The 22560-nt window shown below is 52.3% G+C and overlaps 1 protein-coding gene across 1 annotated transcript; it reads left to right on the top strand.

The window, feature by feature from the left end:
* Window positions 1-315: 315 nt before the first annotated feature.
* Lmna (lamin A/C) lies at window positions 316-21034 on the top strand. The gene is given in 12 exon segments (NM_001002016.2): window positions 316-874; window positions 14104-14260; window positions 15322-15447; window positions 15638-15808; window positions 15970-16095; window positions 17039-17259; window positions 17348-17570; window positions 18074-18181; window positions 18280-18399; window positions 18778-18873; window positions 19581-19847; window positions 20097-21034. Coding segments are annotated over 12 exon segments (1998 nt in total). The 5' UTR covers window positions 316-518; the 3' UTR covers window positions 20124-21034.
* The last annotated feature ends 1526 nt before the right edge of the window (window positions 21035-22560 follow it).

Here is a 22560-nt window from a genome sequence, read left to right as displayed (position 1 = left end):
GATGCCTAGCTCTCTCCCTCACTTTGCACCTACTTCCCCTGGTCCCTCGCCACTACCCTTCGCCCACCCACTCTCATTCCTTTACTCTGCCCTTTACCCCAGAAGGCCAAAGCTTGGAGTTGAGTAGGCAGGAACCAACATTGTGAAGCCCCAGGCCAGAAAGGGGTGTTCTGCAGACTGAGGGTTAGCATGCTGGCTCCTCCTCACCATACCTGCCTCCGCCCCTTTGGGTCTAGGATGGCTCCTTTAAGAGCAGTGGATCCACCCCCTGTGGAGGAGGGCCTATTAGAGTCTCTGCCCGGCTGTCAGTGACTCAGTGTTCGCGGGAACGCTGCCTCAGCCTCAACACCAGCCAACCCAGATCCCGAGGTGCGCCAGCGCCCAGCCCAGATCTCCACGCCTGCCAGGAGCGAGCTTCGCCGGCTCGCTGTCCCCCGAGCAGCCTCTGTCCTTCTGTCCGAGTCCCGCGCCCTTCTCGGGACCCCTGCCCAGCGGGCAGCACTGCCACCCTGCCGGCCATGGAGACCCCGTCTCAGCGGCGCGCCACCCGCAGTGGGGCGCAGGCCAGCTCTACCCCGCTGTCGCCCACTCGGATCACACGGCTGCAGGAGAAGGAGGACCTGCAGGAGCTCAATGACCGTCTGGCCGTGTACATCGATCGCGTGCGCTCCCTGGAGACGGAGAACGCGGGGCTGCGCCTTCGCATCACTGAGTCTGAAGAGGTGGTCAGCCGAGAGGTGTCCGGCATCAAGGCGGCCTACGAGGCCGAGCTGGGGGATGCCCGCAAGACCCTCGACTCTGTGGCCAAGGAGCGCGCCCGCCTCCAGTTGGAGCTGAGCAAAGTGCGTGAGGAGTTCAAGGAGCTGAAGGCGCGGTGAGTGAGGCCTGGCCGGCCAGCACCAGGGAAGCAGCAGTCTTCCATAACTGGCCATCTAGTCCCCTCCCTCCCCGGAACTGCCTCCCGCGGGTGACTGGCAGTGCCAAGGGTAATAGTCATGACAGGACACAGCAGGGAGAGGGTCTCTGTGAGAGGGTGGGGGGATATAAAGAATGGTGGGGCATGGAGACCAAGTAGCCTTGGTTACAGGGCCTCACTCTGTCAAGGTGGGATCTTATAGCCATTTGGAGCCTGGGGGATGGGCTGGAGGAAGGCAGAACAGGCTTTACCAGGTCTTGGAACTCCCGAATGAGGCCCGGAACACAGCAGAATGGGTGAAAGGGTTTTATTAGAACTTTCTTGGTGGATTTGGCACTCTGCCAATTTTGCCCAACGTGACTCTGAACACATGATGTCCACTAAAACATATCTCTCACACAGACATTTGTCCGGTGGTATTGTAGAGGGGTCACCAAGGCTGCGTAGCCCCTTTCTCCCATGGCTGTGTACGCAAGGCCTTCTCCTGGTTCTAGGAGCTGGGAATGTCTGGGACCTTTCCTAGACTCTGCCCTCCAGAAGCACAGGAGGAAGCTCCCCCGCAGATCCCACAGCCCTTGGCCTGCCTCGACTAGGAATGCAAGAGAGTGTGGGGAGGGAAACTGGGCACAGAAGCTAATGGCCCTGGAAAATCTGTTATGCCTGGGTCTGGGGCTCCCCAACCCTGGCCCTCTCTGTTTGGTGACTTAAAGGTTTGGAAGCTCTGTCCTTTCCTCCCTCAGCCAATAAGCCACTTCCGGTTTCCTAGCCAAGCCAGACTTTACTCTGGCCCATCCTCCAAGCTGTTGATGTCTTGATCTTATTAAACTGCTGGAATACAATGACATTTTTGAAATCCAGCCGTTAGAGAGCTTCAGGCCACTCCCACCTCACCCATCCCTGCCCCACCCTGCCCCACCCTACTCGACTCCACCTTCTTTCTAAAAGGACTTTCCAAAGCCTGGGAGTGTGGGCCCTGGCTCCCGGGACTCCCACAGGCTCTGTGTCTGGGATCTTTTCTTCTATGCTGTAGACCAAGCCAAAGAGCGTTGGCCATGCGTGCAGATACCTAAGGCTCTGGTAGCTTAGACTTCTCTTCCTCTTTTTCCTTTTGCATTATCTTCTGACAGAGCCCACTGACTATCAGTGGTTGGTCATTCTGTTCCTTACCAGATCCCAGCCATAGGTGGTGGCAAGCTCATTTTCTCAAGTATGAGCGGAGGTCATATGCACAGATGGGTCCAGCCTTTCTCTCAGCTAATAGGAATTACCTGTCTTTTCTCTATTAGGGATATGAATACCTTATCAAGAAATACATGAGGCAAGTTAGAGGAGTCCCAGTGAGTTAACTAGTTAGTTAAGCTATAGTTAAACTAGTTTAAGTCAACCACCAAAGCTCTTGCAGATCCTGGTGCAGAACTTGTCTAGTAGATCTGGGGACAGGGGGAGTGGAAGATAGAGCTTTTGTTCATCTAGCTGAGCCACTCTGTGTCTTCTGCCCCCAGTGCAGCTGTCCAGGCCTGGGACACCAGGTGGTGTGTACACACATGGGGTAGGGGCCGGGCGATGTGTGGACTTTTTATATTTAGCCACCTGCCTCTATTCTCAACTGAGCCTACCCGAGGAGGCTGGGCTTCCAGGAAGGGGGTTGGGGTGAGTATACACACCTAGGTCCTTGCTGGTGGGGTGAAGTGGAGGCGAAGTGAGCTTAGATGGATGTCTGTCCTTCTATGTCCATTGCAGAAGACTCATGGCTCTGCCCTTTGTATGGCTGGTGAGCTCAGACTGAGGTGGAGAAATGGCCTGAGTGAAGTTTGGGGAGGATGAAAGGCATTGTCCGGGCCCTCCCACCAGGGCTGGGGGTGGGGAAAAGTGACCAATTTAATGTTTAATTCCAGCTCAGAGTTCAGGGTCAGGCTTGGAGTTAGGCATAACTATGAGACCGGTGACAATCTTTAGCACAGTTCAACTTGGATCTCTCAACTGCACCCACAAGGCTCTTCAAACTGGGTTGTAAGTTCCAAGGAGGAGGCAGGGGAGAGGGGGAACAAAACAACTCTCTCCTTCCCTCTTCCTCCCTCTCCTCCAGAGGTTTAGATATCTAAGCTGGGGAAGGGGACAGTTGGAAGTGAGGGAAGGCTCACCCCAGGCTTATGGGTAAGCTCAAGTCCAAGCTAGACAGCTGCATGGATGACTCAGACGCCACCCTCCTACCCTAGTGGCTTTTTAGAGACAACAGGAGACGGAGATAGACCACAGATGTCTGAAAGGGACAGCTATGGGCCTGGATAGCTACATTTCCTGTCCTGTCTCTACAGCATGCTGGGGTCCCTTTTCTGTCTCCCCCCAACTTTAGATTTATTTAAGTGTGTGTGAGAGTACATGCACATGTGCCACAGTGTTCACGGCAGAACATAGCTTGGGGAATTTGGTTCTCTCCTACCTAATATGGGGTTAGGGATTGAATTTAAGTCATCAGGCTTGGCAGAAAGCACTCTTACCCATGAAACCTTCTTCTAGTCCCTTGCCTCCTTCCTTGGAACCTCTGACCTCTGAGAGTAATTCTAGACCCAGGAGGCAGAGGCAGAGGCAGAAGCAGAGGCAGGCGGATCACCAAAAGTTTGGGTTAGCTAGCCTAGCTTACAAAGTTAGTCCAGGCTATATAGTGCAACCTCATCTCAAACAAAGCAAAGCAAGAGAAAACAAAAGGATGCAGGCAGTACTGTAGTCACTGCCCAACTCCCCACTGCCGTGTGGGGTACTCAGTACTCTTCTTACTTCTCTGTGAGGAATGACACAAATGGAGGTCAGAGGACACTGTGTAGGAGTGAATTTCTCCTTCCATAACGCAGGCCTCATGGGTGGAACTCAACTCGTCAGGCTTGGTGGCAAGTGCCTTTACTCACCAAGTCATCTTGGTAGCCCTCCATAACTATCTTTTATTTTTCTCCAGATCACTAACATTTTTATGTGTATAAGTACTTTGCCTGCATTTATGTCTGCACCACATGCATGCTGAGTACCTTTCGAGGTCAGAAGGTGGCATCACAGCCCCTGAAACTGGAGTTGGATGGTTGTGAGCCACCATGAGGGTGCTGGGAACTGAGACCCGGACCTCTGCAATAACAAGTGCTCTTAACCACTGAGCCATCTCTCCAGGAACTCCCCCCAACTTTTTTATTTTGATTTGTAGCCCTGGTTGGCCTGGAACCCCCTATGTACATCAGGCTGGCCTCAAATGTCTGCCTGCCTGTGCTTTTGGGGTGGTGGAACTAAAAACATGTGCCACCATGCCAAGCCATCCCCCACACATTCATTCATTCATTCATTCATCTATCTATCTATCTATCTATCTATCTATCTATCTATCTATCTATTATTTTTTGAGACTGAGCTTTTCTGTGTAGCCTTGACTGTTCTGGAACTCTGTAGACCAGGCTGGCCTCCAATTCAAAAATCTGCCTGCCTCTGCCTCCCAAATGCTGGGATTAAAGGTATGTGCCAGCACTGCTGCCCAATCCATCCCCTACACTTTTAGGACAGATAATTGGTACAGAGAGATGGCCCAGGAGTTACGAGCACTCACTGCTCTTTAGAGGACTTGGGTTCAGTTCCCAGCACTCATTGGCAACTTGAAACTGCCTGTGACTCCGGCTGTAGGGGATCTGACACCTTCTTTTGGTTTCCACAGGTCTGTAGGCAACCACAAAATATATCACTCACACACACACACACACACACACACACACACACACACGCACGCACGCACGCGCACACACACATGCACACACACAAATTTTTAAGTTTTTTATTAAAAAAAAAAAAAAGACTGGTAGAATCTGGACCCAGGGTTACAAAGAGGCACTGTACATAAGAAATTAGAATGTCAAAAAGGGCTAGGGCGTGGCTCAGTGGCACAGTGCCTGCCTATCGCCTCACAAACAGAAACACAGACACACACACACCCAGAGACCCAGAGAGATAAACACAACAGACACACAGAGACACACACGTATACACACACGTACACACACACACACACACACACACACACACACACACACACACACACACATATATTCAGTTGTAGCTAGGGTTTAGTTGTAGAGCTCTTGTCTAGTATGATTGGGCCATAGCTATGTTCATTCAGTCTCTAGTACTCTATGGTTTTAGGTTTTAGGTCTTAGGTTTGGCAGCACAAGCTTGTAATTCCCAGAGCTTGAGAGGCTGAGGCAGGGGGAGTATGGTGAATTTCAGCCTAGTCCTGACTATATGAAGACCCAGAGTATGAGCAGAGTGTGTCTTCCATGAGAAACTGTTGGAGTGAAGCTGGCCAGAAGTGGGGACCATTCCTGACCCACGACACAGAAGCACCCCCTCCCACCTCCACTCCCTCGACCTTCATGCTCCTCAATGCCCTGTGCATTGGCAGGCTTCTGTGACTCCAGTGCAGGGAGGCAGGGGGCTGCAGGCTAAAGTAATCACAGGCAGCAGAAAGCAGAGGTTTGTCCTATTCCCTGCAGGGTGAAAGGTTAGGATATGACTTCCGGTGCTACTCTACTAAGCCTTCTCTAGCAAGAAAGACAGGCTGGAAATCTAGCCAAGGCTCACCTCTGCTGCCTAGAGATTCTGCTTTGAGGCCAGTGACGCACTTACTTCCGTCTGTACCCGGAAAGACCCAGAACCCTGCTAGGCTGTATATACCTCATTAGACAGTAACTCTGGGGGCATGGTGATTGTGCCTTCAGTCTCGAGACTTGGGGTAGGAAGCAGCTACCTGGGTTGGAAGGAGGCTGTGCCCTTGGGCAGAACTGTTACATTGACAGAGACAGTGTCTTGAAGGGTATCAGGCCCTAGGTGAGCCCATCCACGTCCCTAATAGAAGGAAAGAAGCTGGTACAGCTATACCCCGGGGGCTGAAAAGTACTCAGCCCAAGGGACACAGAAAAGCCATTCCCCATTAGGGTCCCTCTACTGCCTTCCCCTAGCCTCAAGTGGTCAGTGACATTCCTGCATGCCACTCAGTAGCTCATTGTCAAGGCTGAAGCCAGGGCCAGCTGGAGGCCAGCTGGGAGGACGCCTTCAGCCTTCACCTACAGCTGTGCCCTCTGCTCTCCTTACACCGGTGCCTTGCCAGCCCTGCCAGCCCTGCCAGCCCTGCCAGCCCTGCCCAGCCCTGCCCAGCCCTAACAGCCACAGCTAGACATGAGACTGGAGGCCCAGACACTCAGAAGAATATCTTCTATCCTCCCTTCCTTGGTCCCAGTAAATGTACTGAAGGTGACCCAGGCCAGCTCTAGCATACATGGAGACACTCTCGAGAAGTTATAAGACCTGTTGTCTCTCAGTAAGATGTTCCACTAACAAAATGACAGATAGTGTTAGGTCATAGTTAAAACAGCTGTGGCCCTCAGTGTCCCTATCTCTAGGTTCATCTTTGTCCCTAAATTGCTATGTGACTTTGACTTAATCAGCCCTCTCCCTTTATTTCCCTAACAGTAAAAGAAAGGGAGTTAGAACAGATCTGCACCTTGGGTTTCAAAGCAGTACAATGACCCATGAAGTGAGGAAAAGTCCTCTAAATACGACATGAGAGGTAATAAAACCAAGCACAATAAATTGGAGTATGGTTAATAGCCATTGCAGTTTTTTTTTATAGAACTATTCCCCACAGCAGTGGAATTAAAACCACTAGTCTCCCTCCTGCTTCTCGGAGAAGAGCTTATTGGACTTGGTTAATTATTATGACACTACTGTCTTGGCGTAGGCTTTGTTTTCACTTCTGTTGGGAAAATAAAGTTCATTTCAGCGTCTGCCTACCTTCAGGACATTAGAAAGGGCCCTATGGTGCAGCAGGACAGTCTGCCTGTGGCACTGACTGACCAGTTTCAGGGCTGGAAGGGAGGCTCCTAGGAAAGACAGGACTGATCTCTCCAACTGCCAGGGTCAGAAGCTAGTGGGTGGTGCACAGTGACCTTACCTGCTCACCTGCCGCTCACATTGGTGCACCCAGCCAATGCGCTGTGAGTCTTGGCCCTTACAATCCCTTAAGAAAAGGAACAATAATCTGGCAAGGGGATCTCTCTACTTTACTCTGTAGTTAAAGGAGAGGAAGCAGGAATCCTGCTGAAGCAGGAATAATTCAGGCTGGGATCCTCGGCCGGGAAGTGGGAGCTGAGTCATGGATGGCATGCAGGGTTCAGAGTGGACTGGACACCCAGAGCTTGTCTAGTCAGGGAAGAAGCTCCTGAGGTGGGCTTTCCTTACATCAAGGAAGAACGTCTGGATTTGGTGGGGGACATCTAGAACCTCTTTAGGGCCACCTCAGAGAACTAGAGTCCTTTTTTTAAGGGGTAGGGCTTCCGGACATAGTGGCCAAGGGTGAGGAAACTTTTGGAAAAGGAAAGGCTTTTTTCTCCCTGCAGAAGCTCCATGGTTGCCACCTCTGCCAGCTGGGAGGACCTGTTGCATTGTTCTAGGTTTAGTGCAGTGAGACCAGAAGTTCAAAGCTTTCTTCTACTTCCTCTCCTGACTTGGGTGTGGCCCAGACTCCCTCCTGGGACAGCCAGGGTTAATAACTGTGTGCTACCAGATAGAGGGTGGCTAATAAATCCCAAGAAGTTACTGCTGAGTAAGTTTCTGAGGAATCCCTCGGGTCATTCTACCTTCTTAGGCCGCCCTCCTCACCTTCCTGCTGCCTTTTATCTGTCCTCAGCCCCTACCCTGACATCTCATGACAGTATGAGCTTGGCTTCTGGAATAGGAGGCTAGAAAGAAGAGAAGTTCAGCAGGAGACTGACAGGAAGGCAGGAGTGGGGAGAAGCTGACTGCTAGGTATCTAGGACCCCTGTGCTCTGGTCTCTGGCTCCAGGCTTCTCTTTTGTACAATGCCACGTTGATAGACCCAGCAGCTGTGACTCAGGCCTGGCCCCTTGCCAGGTCCAGTGCCTCTGCTAGAGTGGTGTCTGAACATGTCAACAGGCCTCCTATCCTGCTCTGGGCACCAGAGCCCTACCAGACTCTCCCTTATCCTGGAATTAAGTCTTGCCTTTGTTTGGAAGAAAGGCAACTGAGATCCTGGCTGCTCTGGAAGCCGATCTGAGGCCTCAGATCCCACAAGATCCCAGGCCTATCAGTAGTCTGAGAGAGGCTTGAGGAAGCTGAGCTTTGCCAATCATGGGCACATGTGCCTGCGTGAGGAGACCTGAGGTTTTCTTCCCCCCCCCCCCTCTCTCTCTCATTTATTTTTTATTTTTGCTTTTTTTTTTTTTTTTAATTTGAGACAGGGGTTCTTTATGTAGTCCTGGCTGTCCCGGAACTTACTCTATAGATCAGGCTAGGCTGGCTTGAACCCACAGATCTCCTCCTGCTTCTGCCCCCTAATTCTGCTGGGATTAAAGGCTTGGGCCACCACCTCCCAGCCTCAACCTTGTGGTTTTCAAATGACAGCCATCCAGAGTTTCACAGGGCAGGTTTTGGGGAAGGTTCAGGAATACCTGCTTTGCTTACTTCCTCCTTAGCATGCCAGAGTAGGGCTGCCCACATCCTGCCAGAATTTGAAAGTGGTCACAGACCCACAGACCAGCCAAGAAACCAAGAGGTGGCAGTGGTTATCTCGGATGGCTGCACAGTCCAGAACCAGTATTAGGTTTGAAGGTAGTCAAGGGTAGTGGATCCATCAGGTCTTTTGACTGGGGGTCTCCCAGCAACAGAGTGCACTTCTAAAAGGACTGTATCCCTGAAGCTCTCTGAAGCCCCTTTGCTTCCTAACAGTCCCTTCTCTTTTTCCCCTTCCTCACTCTCAAACCCCCTCCTCCCTTCTCTTTTTGTACTGGGAGTTGGACCCAGGAAATCACACTCCAACCCCTATGTCATTTTCTTTGCTTTGGCCCTGTATACTGGGGTGGGTAGGTTTTTAGTGTCTGAACCCAGCCTTCTCTAGGCTTTCCTGCCTACATCTGTGAAAGAAAGTACAGAAATTAGTCCAAAGGTTAGTCTAGAAGCCCTCAACGCCTGAACTTTAAGGCATTAAGGGGACATATAGAAAAACCCAAAGATCACAGGTAAAAAACCAGTGCTGGGGTGGAGAACGGGTGGGGTTGCTGTGGGAGGCCAGATATAGAAAGATTTCTGTATTTAATCTGTAGTACATGCATCATTCATGTCTGTATAATTAAGATAAAGGAAACTGCATTGTTAGTGGAAAAAAAAAATGGGGCCTGGGAATGTAGCTGGCCTAGCACTTAGGAACTTTGGGGTTTGGGTTTGATCCCAGCATCCCATAAACCACATATAATCCCAGCACTTGGAAGGTAGAGGCAGGAGGATCAGAACTTTAAGGTCATTCTTGACTACTTAGCAAATTCGAGGCACCCCAGGATACCTGAGACTCTGTCATGAATAAAAATAAATATTAAATAAACCAATATGGGTCTAGGTGGAAAGGCAGCTTGGGCAGGGTAGGGCCGGAAGTTAGAGAGATAGAGGGTTGTGGTCTCAGGGGGATCTGGGAGCAGCACCTCAGCACCCTTCCCAGTCACAGGGGTCACCGATCTTTCCGGAACTCCCGAAGGCTCGAGGCCTTGCTCTTTCTGGCCCAGCCATGGGGAACGCTGAGGGCCGGTGAGGCTGGCGGCGGGCGGGCGGGCGGGGCGCGGGCCGGTCTGTCATTCCCTCCTGCTCCTTATTTTTAGCCCCATGTAGAGTCTGGGCCGCGGTCCCTCCCCCAGGACAGGGGAGGAAATGCAGGCCACTCCCTCTGGGCTTAGGCTGTTGCTCCCGGCAACCAGGCCAAACAGGCCGCGCGGCTTCCATATCTGGCGTCTGAGGTGGCTGAGGAGGATGACTCAGTGGGCGGGTCAGCGCCTGGCTCTGTGCCCATCCAGCCCCTCTGCCACTGCTGCCTTTCTTCCCTAAAGCAGCCCGGGGACCCCCAGCCTTGCCCCCCACCCCTCGCCCGCATCGGCTTCTCACTTACCTTTTTCATGACTGCTCCCCTCCCCCACGCCCCTCATTGAGCCAGGATTGCCCATTGGGATGAGTTAAACCGGATACCCAACCCTTCTTGTCCCTGGCCCCTGGAGGCAGCAGGGATGCAACCACTCCTTTGCTCACGCGGGGCATGGCACCAGGCCTGGAACAGGGTATAGGCAGGCAGGGTCTCACTGCCCCCTGAGAGCACGGGAGACTTCCCGCCCTCTGCCCTGTTATTGTGGCTCTGAACATGAGTCACAGGGGTAGCCGGGGTTCCTACCCCTTTCCAGCTCCCAGGACTGCCCCACCCAGTCCTCCATACCAACCCAGGACAAACCCAGCTTTCCTACTACCACGCCCAGTGGGCTGGAACTGGACCACACCTCTACGCAGACACAGATGCCTAGGCCTGTCGGGTGTCTGCACGGCCAGCCCAGGCTGAGGTCTCCTCTCCTAGGAAGAAAATGGTGTTTGATAGAGGATAGCCATTTAACTCAAAACTTTTTCTTTCCTTTAAAAATCTGTTTTAAACGATAGCAAATAACTGTTATAGTGTTAAACATGTAACTTGCATTGCTATTCAAGATGTGCTTTTCTTTTCCTTCTTTTTTAAGAATAGTATCTCACTATGTAGTCCTGGCTGGTCTAGAGCTCTCTGTAGATCAGGCTGGCCTTGAACTTCTTGAGATCCCACTGCTTCTGCTTCCCAAGTGCTGAGACTAAAGTAGTGGCTTCCCAAGTGCTGAGACTAAAGTAGTGTATCACCATACCACGCTTAAAGCATGATTTAAAAAACAATTTTTTTTTAATAAAGAGGAATTTTGGGGCTTGGTAGTACATGCCTTTAATCCCAGCACTCAGGAGGCAGAAACAGACTGATCTCTGGATTAGAGGCCAACCTGGTCTACAAAGTTCCAGGACTGCTGGAGCTATACAGAGAAACCATGTCTTGAAAAACCTAAAAAAGAAGATTAGAGAAAGGGAGAGGACGCCCCCCCCCCCCATTTTTTAGGGTATGCTTGTGGCTCTGTCTACAGAGCTCCCAAGGTCTGAGTCATGAGCCCATGGGTGATAGTGGCTTCTTCCCCTTAAATGGGGCTCCCCATGCCTGACTAAGAAAACCACAAGTTCTTCCTTGATAATGTGTGCTTGAGGTTTCCCTCAGCTGCAGGGTGTGTCTTAGTCCTTTGTGGAGTCTCTTCAGTACTGGGTAAAGCACTGGCAGGGACGGGAGGGATGGAGAAACAGCCCCTGGATTTCACTGAAGGCGTGTTCTGAATTGGTACAGAGAGGAGTGCAAGCGCTACATTGTAAAGGGCCCTGGTGGGAGCTTTCACCACCTGCCTTCTCTGTATCACACTGGTAATAGCATGCATCTCAGAGGGCAGTTAATATTGTCGTCCTTACAACAGTGCCTGACATACAATAAGCTCACGAGAAATATTTGCTGTCACAGTCACATCCCACATAACAGTGTTTCTGTCAGTGGCAAGTCATATACAGTGAAGGTCCCCAAACTTCTATCATCTTGTGTGATCACACTGTGATATTTGCATGATGATGAAACTACTTCATAACTTCTTACAACACAACTCTGTTGTTATGTGACACCATGGCTACATCATCATAAAAACCCAGCCCTGTGTATGTCAGACCATATAGTCCTGGAGGACAGGGCTTTTGCACCATATCCCTGTACAGCCAAGGACAAGGGGAACCCTGGGAATTCCACCTCTAGTGCCCAAGGAGGCAGGGCTAGGGAGTGTTTTTGAGGCTAAGCATACTCAGCCCAGTCAGGAATGAATTTGCTAAAGGGGATCCACTCCTGCTCCTGGCTTATTTCTGCAGTCTCTCCACACCCAAGGCTTAGGAGGGCAGTGGTGGGTGGGGGTGGGGGAGTGTGAGAAAGGCAATAAGGACACTGCCCGTGTCGCTGTTTGCCACGGTTGATGTTGGCCACGCACCTCAGTTTCCTCATCTGTAAAAGGAGGAGCTTGAAGGACTCAGAGCTGGTCCTCTAAGTCTCTCCCACATCACCAGCAGCACCCCAGCTGGCCCCTCTGGGAAGCCGCTGCCAGCCTTGGATCCGGCCCAAGGAGCTCAGATTCTGTCTCTGCAACTTGCTGCACCGTGTTTTTTTCTTCATTTTCTTTCCTCCCCTGCAGCTGTGTCTCAGCTTCGGAAAAGTTCTGAAGTCATGGAAAGTTGGGGCCGTGCTTCTAGCCAGGGCTGGGCCGGATGGCAGCCAAAACCTGAGCTGGGTTTTGACTTTATTTTTAGCTTTTCGTGCTAAGATGGAGCTAGTCTCTGGTTCTGGAATGGCCTCTGCAGGAGAGACACCATTGCTTTAAATCGTTTTTGTGCTGTGGAGGGAGCAACACATAGCCTGGGGAGCAGCCTCCAGGACTCTTCCCTGACCCTCCTGTGTTCCTCCCAGTCCAGTAGAGCCCTGGTGGAGGACAGGACTCTCGGAAATCTCCTGAGTGTCTCCTACCCCTTTGCTTCCCCAGGTCTAGCCTTTTCTCTGCTACTGCAGGGTGAATTGCTAGGCCTAGTACAGCTTAGAGATTTTGTGGCAAGAGAAAGATGTTGAAAGGGCTGCTCTTCCTGAAGTGGGTCCCCCTGCTTTACTTGCCCACCTAGTTTCCTTTTTAAGTTTGGGATGTATCATGTGCATGCAAACACATGCTGGTCTACTAGAGGTAGCGGTCAGAGGACAGCCTTCTGTGCTGTCCTAGGTTGAAACATGGTTTCTTGTTTGCAACTGTACAGGCAGGGTAATTGAGCTGCAAGCCCTGGGGATGTTCTCGGATCTCACCTTAGAAATGCTGGGGTTGGGGTTGGGGATTTAGCTCAGCGGTAGAGCGCTTGCCTAGCGAGCACAAGGCCCTGGGTTCGGTCCCCAGCCCCGGAAAAAAAAAAAAATGCTGGGGTTGCATAGGCGTTTACCCTACCCAGCTATCTGTGGCTGAAGATCCAAACTCAGTTCCTCATGCTTGCGAAGAAGTTCCTTACCCAGAACCGTCTCCTCAGCCCTTAGTTTTCCTTTTGCTGTGGTGGGCTCCTGATGAGAACAGATAATTTTGCAGATGGTTACTAGTACCAGGTCCCCTCCCAGAGTCTACTGCTCCCCCTTAAGCCCCCTCAGGGTCTACTGCTCCCCCTTACCTCCTCCAGGGTCTACTGCTCCTCTTTACCCCCCCCCAGGGTCTATTGCTCCCCCTCCCTCTAATACTTATGAAGGGATTATGTCTGGAAAGTTCTCAGGCTTTCCAGAAATTTTCAGGAAATTAGGACTTCTCTGCTTCTCTAGTTTACTAGCAGAAAGAATCAAGAATGTGGGGGAGGCAGAGGCATTCCAGGGTGGTAGAGACTTACTAAATAGCTTTGTCTACTTTAAGGAGCTAGGGATAGGGTGTGGCTCCAGACTGGAACCCAGTGGATCTGGAATCCAGGGATAGACATCTGGAACACATGTCAGAAAGCCTGGCTGTAGGGAGAGCCTAGTCCATTGTTAGGGATGATCTGATGGAGGGTCCTCTGCTTCGTGGGGATCAGAGGCCTTAAGACTAAATCCCAAGAAGGGAAGGGTCTCATATGTTTCCCTTAGTCTTGTCCCTGGTGTCCCTAGGGAGACTCTTTTCCCCCAGAAGTCCCACATGGGCAAAAGGAATTAGACTAATTTGAAACTCTAACTGGAGAGAGAGAGAGAGAGAGAGAGAGAGAGAGAGAGAGAGAGAGAGAGAGAGAGAGTGTGTGTGTGTGTGTGTGTGTGTGTGTGTGTGTGTGTGTGTGTGTGTGTGTGGCCAAGACACTCACTGTCTGTCGATTCCAAGGGAGGGAAGCAAACTGAATGGGGAACAAACGGGTGGAGTCCAGGGGAGGAAAAGGTTAAGGCCCTGTGTGGGAAGGGGCAGGAGACAAAGGTGCCCTGTCTATTTTAGAGGGAATGGGAGGCAAAGAGAGCCAGGCATTCATATCATCTGATCTAGCTTTGCCATTGGCCCCAGGCACGTTCTTGGGCCCTGAGTCATGGGAAGGGTAGAGAAGCAAGAAGGGGCTTTTGGGAAATCTTAGGGGTGGTGAGAACCCAGCCCCAGGAGCTGGTGGGAGCCAACAAACCTAATGTAAGGGTGCCCTCTTCTGACCGTTTCAGGGACCTCAGGACGGTCCCATTCCCGACATGAGCTTCTGAAACCTGCCCTTCTCTTTTCTAGCAATACCAAGAAGGAGGGGGATTTGTTGGCTGCGCAGGCCCGGCTCAAGGACCTGGAGGCTCTTCTCAACTCCAAGGAGGCTGCCCTGAGCACTGCTCTCAGTGAGAAACGCACGTTGGAAGGCGAGCTCCATGATCTGCGGGGGCAGGTAGCCAAGGTAGGCCACTGTCCTGGGGCCCTCCTGTGACCCCAGTGACCCCACCTGATGACTGGATCTTGAGAGGTGTCTGGTTCAACCTGTCATTGAGTCTTATTCATCTGTTCACCTTCACTTCCCCGGTCTAGAACACTGCTCCTCCTTCCTCCTTCCTTCCTTGGTCACTAAGAAGCAGTGCAGCAACTTAAAGCAATCCACACACCAGTTCTATTTAACAGCACAGTGTACTATGCCTCGCTCTGATTCCTCCCCTCCTGTCTCCTCTAGTCAGCTCCAACCGCTTCAGAGGAGAGCTGTCCACTGAGGCCATAACAGAGTGCTGATAGCTCACTTTACCTAGGTGTGGGTCAGTACTGCCTTGTGCGCGTGGTGTCCGTTACTTTCCAAGTTCTCCTCTGCTCCTCTGATCTCTCATGCTGCACAATATGGAGCAGGACTGAAGAAGTTAGAGACACGGTTTAGCGACTCCAAAGCCAAGCTGGACCCTCCGGAGCCTCCTCCCTCCCTTAGCCCCTCCCCAGCTCCCCAAGGCCTACTGAGAGCAGCCTGCGCTTGCACAGGATGAATGCCTTAGCTTGGTGCTTCCTCCAGAAACCATTCTCCAGGGCTGTTAGGGGTATCTCCTCCTGGTCTAGCCCTTGCCTGTGGGTCCTGTGCCCCCGACAGCACCCCCGACAGCACCTCAGCCTCAAGACCATTGGTTTTTTACTTTTTTTTCTTTTGTGGGCCCTGATGTGGGCACACAGGTTAAGACCAGAGGACAACTTGCAGGTACCTGTCCTCTCCTGCCATGTGTGCTCTAGGGATAGGACTTAGGTTGTCCAGGCCTAAAGGCAAGCACCCTCACCTGCTGAGCCATCTTACAGGCCCTCACCCTTGATTTTTAATGCCCAGGCTGCCCCGGGGTAGTTACTGTGAGAATGCGCATATCACATCCTTCCCCTCATGGGCGTTGAAGGCCTTCACTGCCTCTAGGCTTGCTCTCCCTGGGGGCAGCCATCACTCGATTCTTTGGCATATCCCAAACACCTTCCGCATGAACTTGGCTTTCTTTCTCTCAGCTTGAGGCAGCCCTGGGTGAGGCTAAGAAGCAACTCCAGGATGAGATGCTGAGGCGAGTGGATGCTGAGAACAGGCTACAGACCCTGAAGGAGGAGCTGGATTTCCAGAAGAACATTTACAGTGAGGTAAGCATCACGCTGTAGGGGTCTGAGAGCTGATGTGGACGCTGGACACTGGGCTCAGGCCAGCAGGGTCATCTGCAGACTAACGAGGGCTGCCCTGCCCTGGCCTGTGGGGTTAAGGCAAGACAGGGAGTGTGGACTTCTGGCCTTGGCTTCCAAGGAACCACTAAGTGTCTTCACTTAACCTGTTCAGGAACTGCGTGAGACCAAGCGCCGGCACGAGACCCGGCTGGTGGAGATTGATAATGGGAAGCAGCGAGAGTTTGAGAGCCGGCTGGCAGATGCTCTGCAGGAGCTGCGGGCCCAGCATGAGGACCAGGTGGAGCAGTACAAGAAGGAGCTAGAAAAGACATACTCTGCCAAGGTGCTGGCCTCATCCCATCCTCTCCGGGGTGCTGCTGTAGCAGCCTATCCTACCCATGCCGGGTGTGCCCTGAGGACGGGTGGATGGCAGCAGGGGGATGCTGTCGATCCTCTGGCCCGCACCTCCAGGTTCCTGCTCTAATAATTGTGTGCTTTCTGCAGCTGGATAATGCCCGGCAGTCTGCCGAGAGGAACAGCAACCTCGTGGGAGCTGCCCATGAGGAGCTCCAGCAGTCTCGAATCCGCATTGACAGCCTCTCAGCCCAGCTCAGCCAGCTCCAGAAGCAGGTAATCCACAGTTTACCCTTCTCACCACGGCACTGGTCTAAGCAGATATTTGCAGAAACCCACTGAGAAGAGGAAGAGAGGGGAAAGGGGACCCCAGGATCACAAGCCATGGTTTGGAATCTGGCACTGTCTGGTTTTCCAGGGTTCCCCTTTAGCTTGCCTTGACCCTCAGAGCCTCTATTTTACTGTGTATGAAGGGTTTTTTGGGTTTGTTCTGGGCCTGCTGGGGATTGAACCAGAGGCCTCGTGCATGGTAGATAGGTGCTTTCTCGCTGGTTACAAACCCTACTTGGAAATGGAGAAGCCCTTGGACTGGACATGTAGCTGAGTTGGTACAGTGCTTGCTTACCACGCACGAAGGCCTGGGTTCCATCCCTGGGACCACAGAGAGCTGGGTGTGGTAGTGCGTGCCTTTCATCCCAGGCTGACGTATCAGAGATTCAAGGTCATCCTCAACTCTACCTGAGGATGTCTCAAAAAAGAAAAAAAAAGCCAAGCTGTGGTGGTCACGCCTTTAATCCCACCACTATGGAGTCAGAGGCAGACAGGTTAAGGCCAGGTTGGTCTGCTGAGTGAGTTCCAGAGCAGCCAGAGTTACATAGTGAAACCTATAAAACAAACAAATCCTTAAAAATAAATGGGAAATGCTGGATGTTCTTGTTCTCCCCGGCTCCCAGGTCTGTCATGACCCTGCAGAGTGAAATGTTACACTGCCAATGTTAGCTGGTTGTGCTATTCGTGACAAAAGGAGATGGGGCCCAGCCTCAGAATGAGGGGTTTCAGTCAGATGTTAGGAAGGGCTTCCTGGTCACTGGGTAAGGCCATGGTGGCTCTGGAGAAAGCCTACGGATATCGAGTGCCTGTCTTCCTTCCCCTGTGCCCCCCCCTCGTCGTCCACATTGGCCTTTGGGAGCTCATCAGACCCTTGTCTTCTCCACCCCAGTTGGCAGCCAAGGAGGCCAAGCTGCGTGACCTGGAGGACTCCCTGGCCCGTGAGCGGGATACCAGCCGGCGCCTGCTGGCTGAAAAAGAGCGGGAGATGGCTGAGATGCGGGCAAGGATGCAGCAGCAGCTGGATGAGTACCAGGAATTGCTGGACATCAAGCTGGCCCTGGACATGGAGATCCATGCCTACCGAAAGCTGCTGGAGGGCGAGGAGGAGAGGTGAACTAGGAGGGGTCTAGAGACACTGTCGGGGCCTATGGCCTGCAACTCCCACGACTAACGCCGCGTCTTGTCTCCACCTTCCCAGGCTACGCCTGTCCCCCAGCCCTACCTCGCAGCGCAGCCGTGGCCGCGCCTCCTCCCACTCCTCCCAGTCTCAGGGTGGAGGCAGCGTCACCAAAAAGCGCAAGCTGGAGTCTTCTGAGAGCCGGAGCAGCTTCTCGCAGCATGCTCGCACTAGCGGCCGTGTGGCCGTAGAGGAAGTAGATGAAGAGGGCAAGTTCGTGCGGCTGCGCAACAAGTCCAACGAGGTGGGCCTGAGATCAGGGTCTGGTTTTCAATGGCTGGGAGCCCCTGGTTCTGGTGGAGCGTCTGTCGCCCTATCTGAGAATTTGGAGTGTGTGGTAGTCTTTACATCTCTAAGTTGGGAAGATGGAGGAATATAGGTGTGTGTGGCACAGTACGACATTTGAGTGAGTAGAGTAGGTTGGGATGCCAGAGGTAGGGGCGGCAGGCCAGCAGGCCAGTCTTCTCTGTGCTTTGTTTTGTTTTGTTGTTTTGTTGTTTTTTGCTCTTTTGCTTTGCTTTGCTTTTTTTTTTTTTTTTTTTTTTTTTTTTTGGTTTTTGTTTGTTTGTTTTGCAATGGGGTCTTGCCCAGGGTGGCTTTGATCTCCTGGGATTAAGCTGTTCCCCCACCTCAGCCTCCATAGTCGCTGGAACTGCTGGTGTACACTGGCGCCTAGCCTGCACATAAGTGAGATAAGCCCAGAGCCAGGTTGAGCTTCCTGTCCTCTTCCCTCCACCCTACTTGCAGGACCAGTCCATGGGCAACTGGCAGATCAGGCGTCAGAATGGTGATGATCCTTTGATGACTTATCGCTTCCCACCGAAGTTCACCCTAAAGGCCGGGCAGGTGGTGACGGTGAGTGGAAGGGCCTGCGTGGGACTCTGGGGTGGAGAAGTTGGACTCAGGACAAGAGCATTAAGAATAAGCACATCTCTTAAACCATCTGTCCCCAGATCTGGGCTTCAGGAGCTGGGGCCACCCATAGCCCCCCTACTGACTTGGTGTGGAAGGCACAGAACACTTGGGGCTGTGGGAGCAGCCTTCGCACGGCTCTCATCAACGCCACTGGAGAAGTGAGTATGTCGCAGCTGGTAGCTTGCTGGACAAGGCTGCCCCTGGTGGCCATAATGGGACTAGCTACCTCCCTGAGCCCAGTTCCCACCCAGCCGTAAGCAAGCCAAAAGTCTCCCCAGTAGAATGATGGGTGGAAGTCAGCCAGTGAGTGTTAACAGCAGACTCCAGTTTAAAGAACGCTCGCTGAGTTGTCAGCTGTGTCCTGTGTGCGTGTATATTTGTGTGCGTGTGTGTGTGTATGTGTGTGTGTGTGTGTGTGCGTGCATTCCTTAGCCCCAGCATCAGAGGTTGGAGCAAGGTTATATAAGGGCCCAGGATGGTTCTAGCTGTACAGCCCTCATCTCCTGACTCTTGGGTCTGGGCTTATGTCCCCATAGGAAGTGGCCATGCGCAAGCTGGTGCGCTCACTGACCATGGTTGAGGACAATGACGATGAGGAAGAGGATGGAGATGAGCTGCTCCATCACCACCGTGTGAGTGGCAGCCGCCGCTGAGGCCCAGCCCACAAGGGTAGCCCTGGCAGCCTAGGGCAGCTCTCCCGCCTCCATGCCAAAGTCTTTTCATTAAAGTGTTTTGGAATGCCACTTGCTGCCCTCGCCTTTCTTCTCTCTCCTCCCTCTACCTTGAACAGGGAGCCCAGGTGTCTGGTAAGGAAGGGAGTGGGGACTTTCTGATGCCACAGACTCTTCCATGGTGGCAGTGGACAGGATCTGGATTTGTCTCCTGGGAAGGGATGGGAGGACAGAGATGGCCCCAGCCCTGCCTCTCTTCCCCACCCACTCCCTTTGCATGCACGCTTTTCTGCTCCTCTCTGTCCTATTGCATGCTTCTCCTCAGATTCCCCTGCAGCAATGTTTTCTCTCATTTCTGTCCCTCCACAAATTAAGTTTCTCCATCTTCAGCCTCCCTCCTGATTGATTGCCCCTTAAGTGTCTAGGATTCAGGAGAGAGTTAAAACCACAGCTCTTCATTTTGAAGGCTTCCTGGCCATTTCCCCATCATGCCCTTCCTCCCAGCCACAGGCCTCCTATGTCCCTACCACTCCGGCTATGTGGGTGCAGACAGAGGTCACCTTCCTGCCCCATGGCCAGGAATCTACAGGAGCCCAGAGCCTAGGTGCTGGTCCTAAGAAGTCAGTCCCAAACTCGCTGTCCCTCCTGAGCCTTGTCTCCCTTCCCAGGGCTCCCACTGCAGCAGCTCGGGGGACCCCGCTGAGTACAACCTGCGCTCACGCACCGTGCTGTGCGGGACATGTGGGCAGCCTGCTGACAAGGCTGCCAGTGGCTCAGGAGCCCAGGTGGGCGGATCCATCTCCTCTGGCTCTTCTGCCTCCAGTGTCACAGTCACTCGAAGCTTCCGCAGTGTGGGGGGCAGTGGGGGTGGCAGCTTCGGGGACAACCTAGTCACCCGCTCCTACCTCCTGGGCAACTCCAGTCCCCGGACCCAGGTGAGTCATCTCTTCGCTTCTGCCCTACAGCAGGACACTGCTCACCGAGCAGCAGGGCAGCCCACGGGAGTGGGGTCCCCCTCCTTGCAGCCCCCCTTGCATCCTGCCCCTCCTGTCTGAACCCCAGACTCGAGGTCAGGGCGAGGCCCAGAGTGTGAGGGTTTGGGAGACACACCCCCTTTGGGGTCAGGGAGGGAGAGGAAGGGCCAGGCACTGCTGCTCACACCTCTGCCTTCTCTTCTCTCTTAGAGCTCCCAGAACTGCAGCATCATGTAATCTGGGACCTGCCAGGCAGGGGTGGGGGCAGAGGCCACCTGCTCCCTCTTCACCACATGCCACCTCCTGCCCTGTTCCTTATGAGAGCAGGTCTGAAGCCAAAGAAAACTATCCCCTGCCTTTGGGTGTTTTTCTTTTTTCCTTCTATTTTTTTTCTAAGAAGTTATTTTCTACAGTGGTTTTATACTGAAGGAAAAACACAAGCAAAAAAAAAAAGTGTCTTTATCTCAATCCTTAGTCCTTCCCTTTTCCCTGTATCTGCCTTAAACCAAAGGGCTTCTCATAGGAGCCCAGGGAAAGGACTGCTTTTGTAGTCTAGATTTTTGTCCTGCTGCCTTGGCTTTGCCCTCATCCCAGGACCCTGTGACACGGTGCCTGAGAGGCAGGCATGGAGTTCTCTTTACCGGCCTCCTCCACAGCTGGCCCACTGCCATGCCAGCTGCAAAGAAAAGGGGTGCAGAGAGAATGACTGAAAGGTCAAGCCCCTCCTGGCTCACTACACTTGGCCGAGACTCCTCTGCCTGCCTTACCCTCCTGCCTTCCCGAGCCTGGGACGAGTGGATTCCCAGAGGCAAATCTGCCATGCTTGCTTTTTTCTATATTGTATTCAGACAAGAGATGGGAAAGATGGGGAAGGAGAAGGGACGGTCAGTTTGAACCTACCTTTCCCCCGTGCGTACAGCCTGCTGGTGGGCTCTGTCCTGTCGGTGGAGGGCAGTATTAAGTGGGATTGGGGAGAGAGTGAGGGAAAGGCTCCTGGAGATTGGGAGAACCTGCTGGGGCCAGTGAGAAGACTAGAGGGTGTGGTGATTGGTGGCTACAGCAAACACTAAGGAACCCTTCATTCCCACTTCCCATCTGCACCTCTGCTCTCCCCCCAAATCAATACACTAGTTGTTTCCATCCCGGATGCTGTGGTGTCTCTTTGTTGGGTGTCACGTGTATTTTCAGGGGCAGACACATGCACACACAGGTGCCACACATTCACTACATATTCGGTGCTACACAGCTATGAAGGGTATGTATTGAGTACTGGGGAGGGGTCTTCTATAAAGTTCAACCATGTGGGGTGAAAGGGGCATGGCCTTCCTAACCCTCATCCACCCAGCACTGATCCAGCACCTTCTGAATGGGGCCAGCAAGCCACGTGTTCATCAGACACAGGAACACAGACAGATGGACAGCAGAGTAGGGGTGGGGACTAGCAGAGCTCCCTATGCCAAGGCTGCCTCGGGAGTCCCAGCTCTGGTTGCTGCGATTGCTTCGGTAGGCTGAGATACTCTCAGGGAAGAAAGGAAAGGTGGGGGTGTGGTGAGTTTGAGGCTAGTCTGGTAGTCACAAGATCCTGTTTCAAAAACAAAATACGTCTTTCCTGGGCAGAATAGCTGAGTGTTCTGTCAAAAGTGACTGAAAGCTGAAGAGATGACTCGGAAGTTAGGAGCATGTACTGTCTTACACAGGACCTGGGTTTGGTTCCTAGCCCTTCTATCAAGTAGCTCCCGACTGCCTGTAACTCCAGCTCTAGGACATCCAACCTGTCGCCAGAACTCCAAGTATATTTACTTGTATATGCACGCGCGCGTGCACACACCCACGCACGCGCGAGAGAGACACACACAACCATATACACAGACACACACACATACACACAGATACATTCTCACACACACATATACACACAGACACACACATACACAGACACACACACTCACACAGACTCACAGACACAGACACATATACACACAGACACACACACACATACAGATATACTCTCACACTCACACACACAGACACACACACATACATACAGATACACTCTCACACACAGACATACACACAGATACACTCACACACACATATATATACACACAGACACATGCACAGACACACACATACAGGCACACACACATATACACACACACATACAGACACACACACATACATACAGATACACTCTCACACACAGACACACACACAGATACACTCACACACACATATATACACACAGACACACATGCACAGACACACACACAGACACAGACTCACACAGACACAGACATACACACATACACACACATACACACACATACATACAGATACACTCTCAAACACACACACATATACACACACAGACACAGACACACAGACAGACACAGACACGCACATATACACAAAGACACACACAGACACACACCACACAATTAAACCTTTGAAAAGTCATTGAGCCAGGCATGCTGGTGCACGCCTTTAATCCCAGCACTCCAGAGTTGGAGGCAGGTGGATCACTGAGTTCAAGGCCAGCCTAATATACATAACAAGTTCCAGCAACCAGGGCTGTATAGAAGAGACCCTGTCTCAAAAAATCAAAACAAAAACCAAAGTGATTGGGTCCAAGAGATGGTTCAATTGGCAAAGATACTTGCTAACCTAAATCCCA

Source organism: Rattus norvegicus, chromosome 2 (assembly GCF_021556685.1).
Source record: "Rattus norvegicus strain SHRSP/BbbUtx chromosome 2, alternate assembly SHRSP_T2T, whole genome shotgun sequence".
In the NCBI taxonomy this organism is placed as follows: domain Eukaryota; kingdom Metazoa; phylum Chordata; class Mammalia; order Rodentia; family Muridae; genus Rattus; species Rattus norvegicus.
This window is presented reverse-complemented; position numbering and strand designations above follow the sequence as displayed.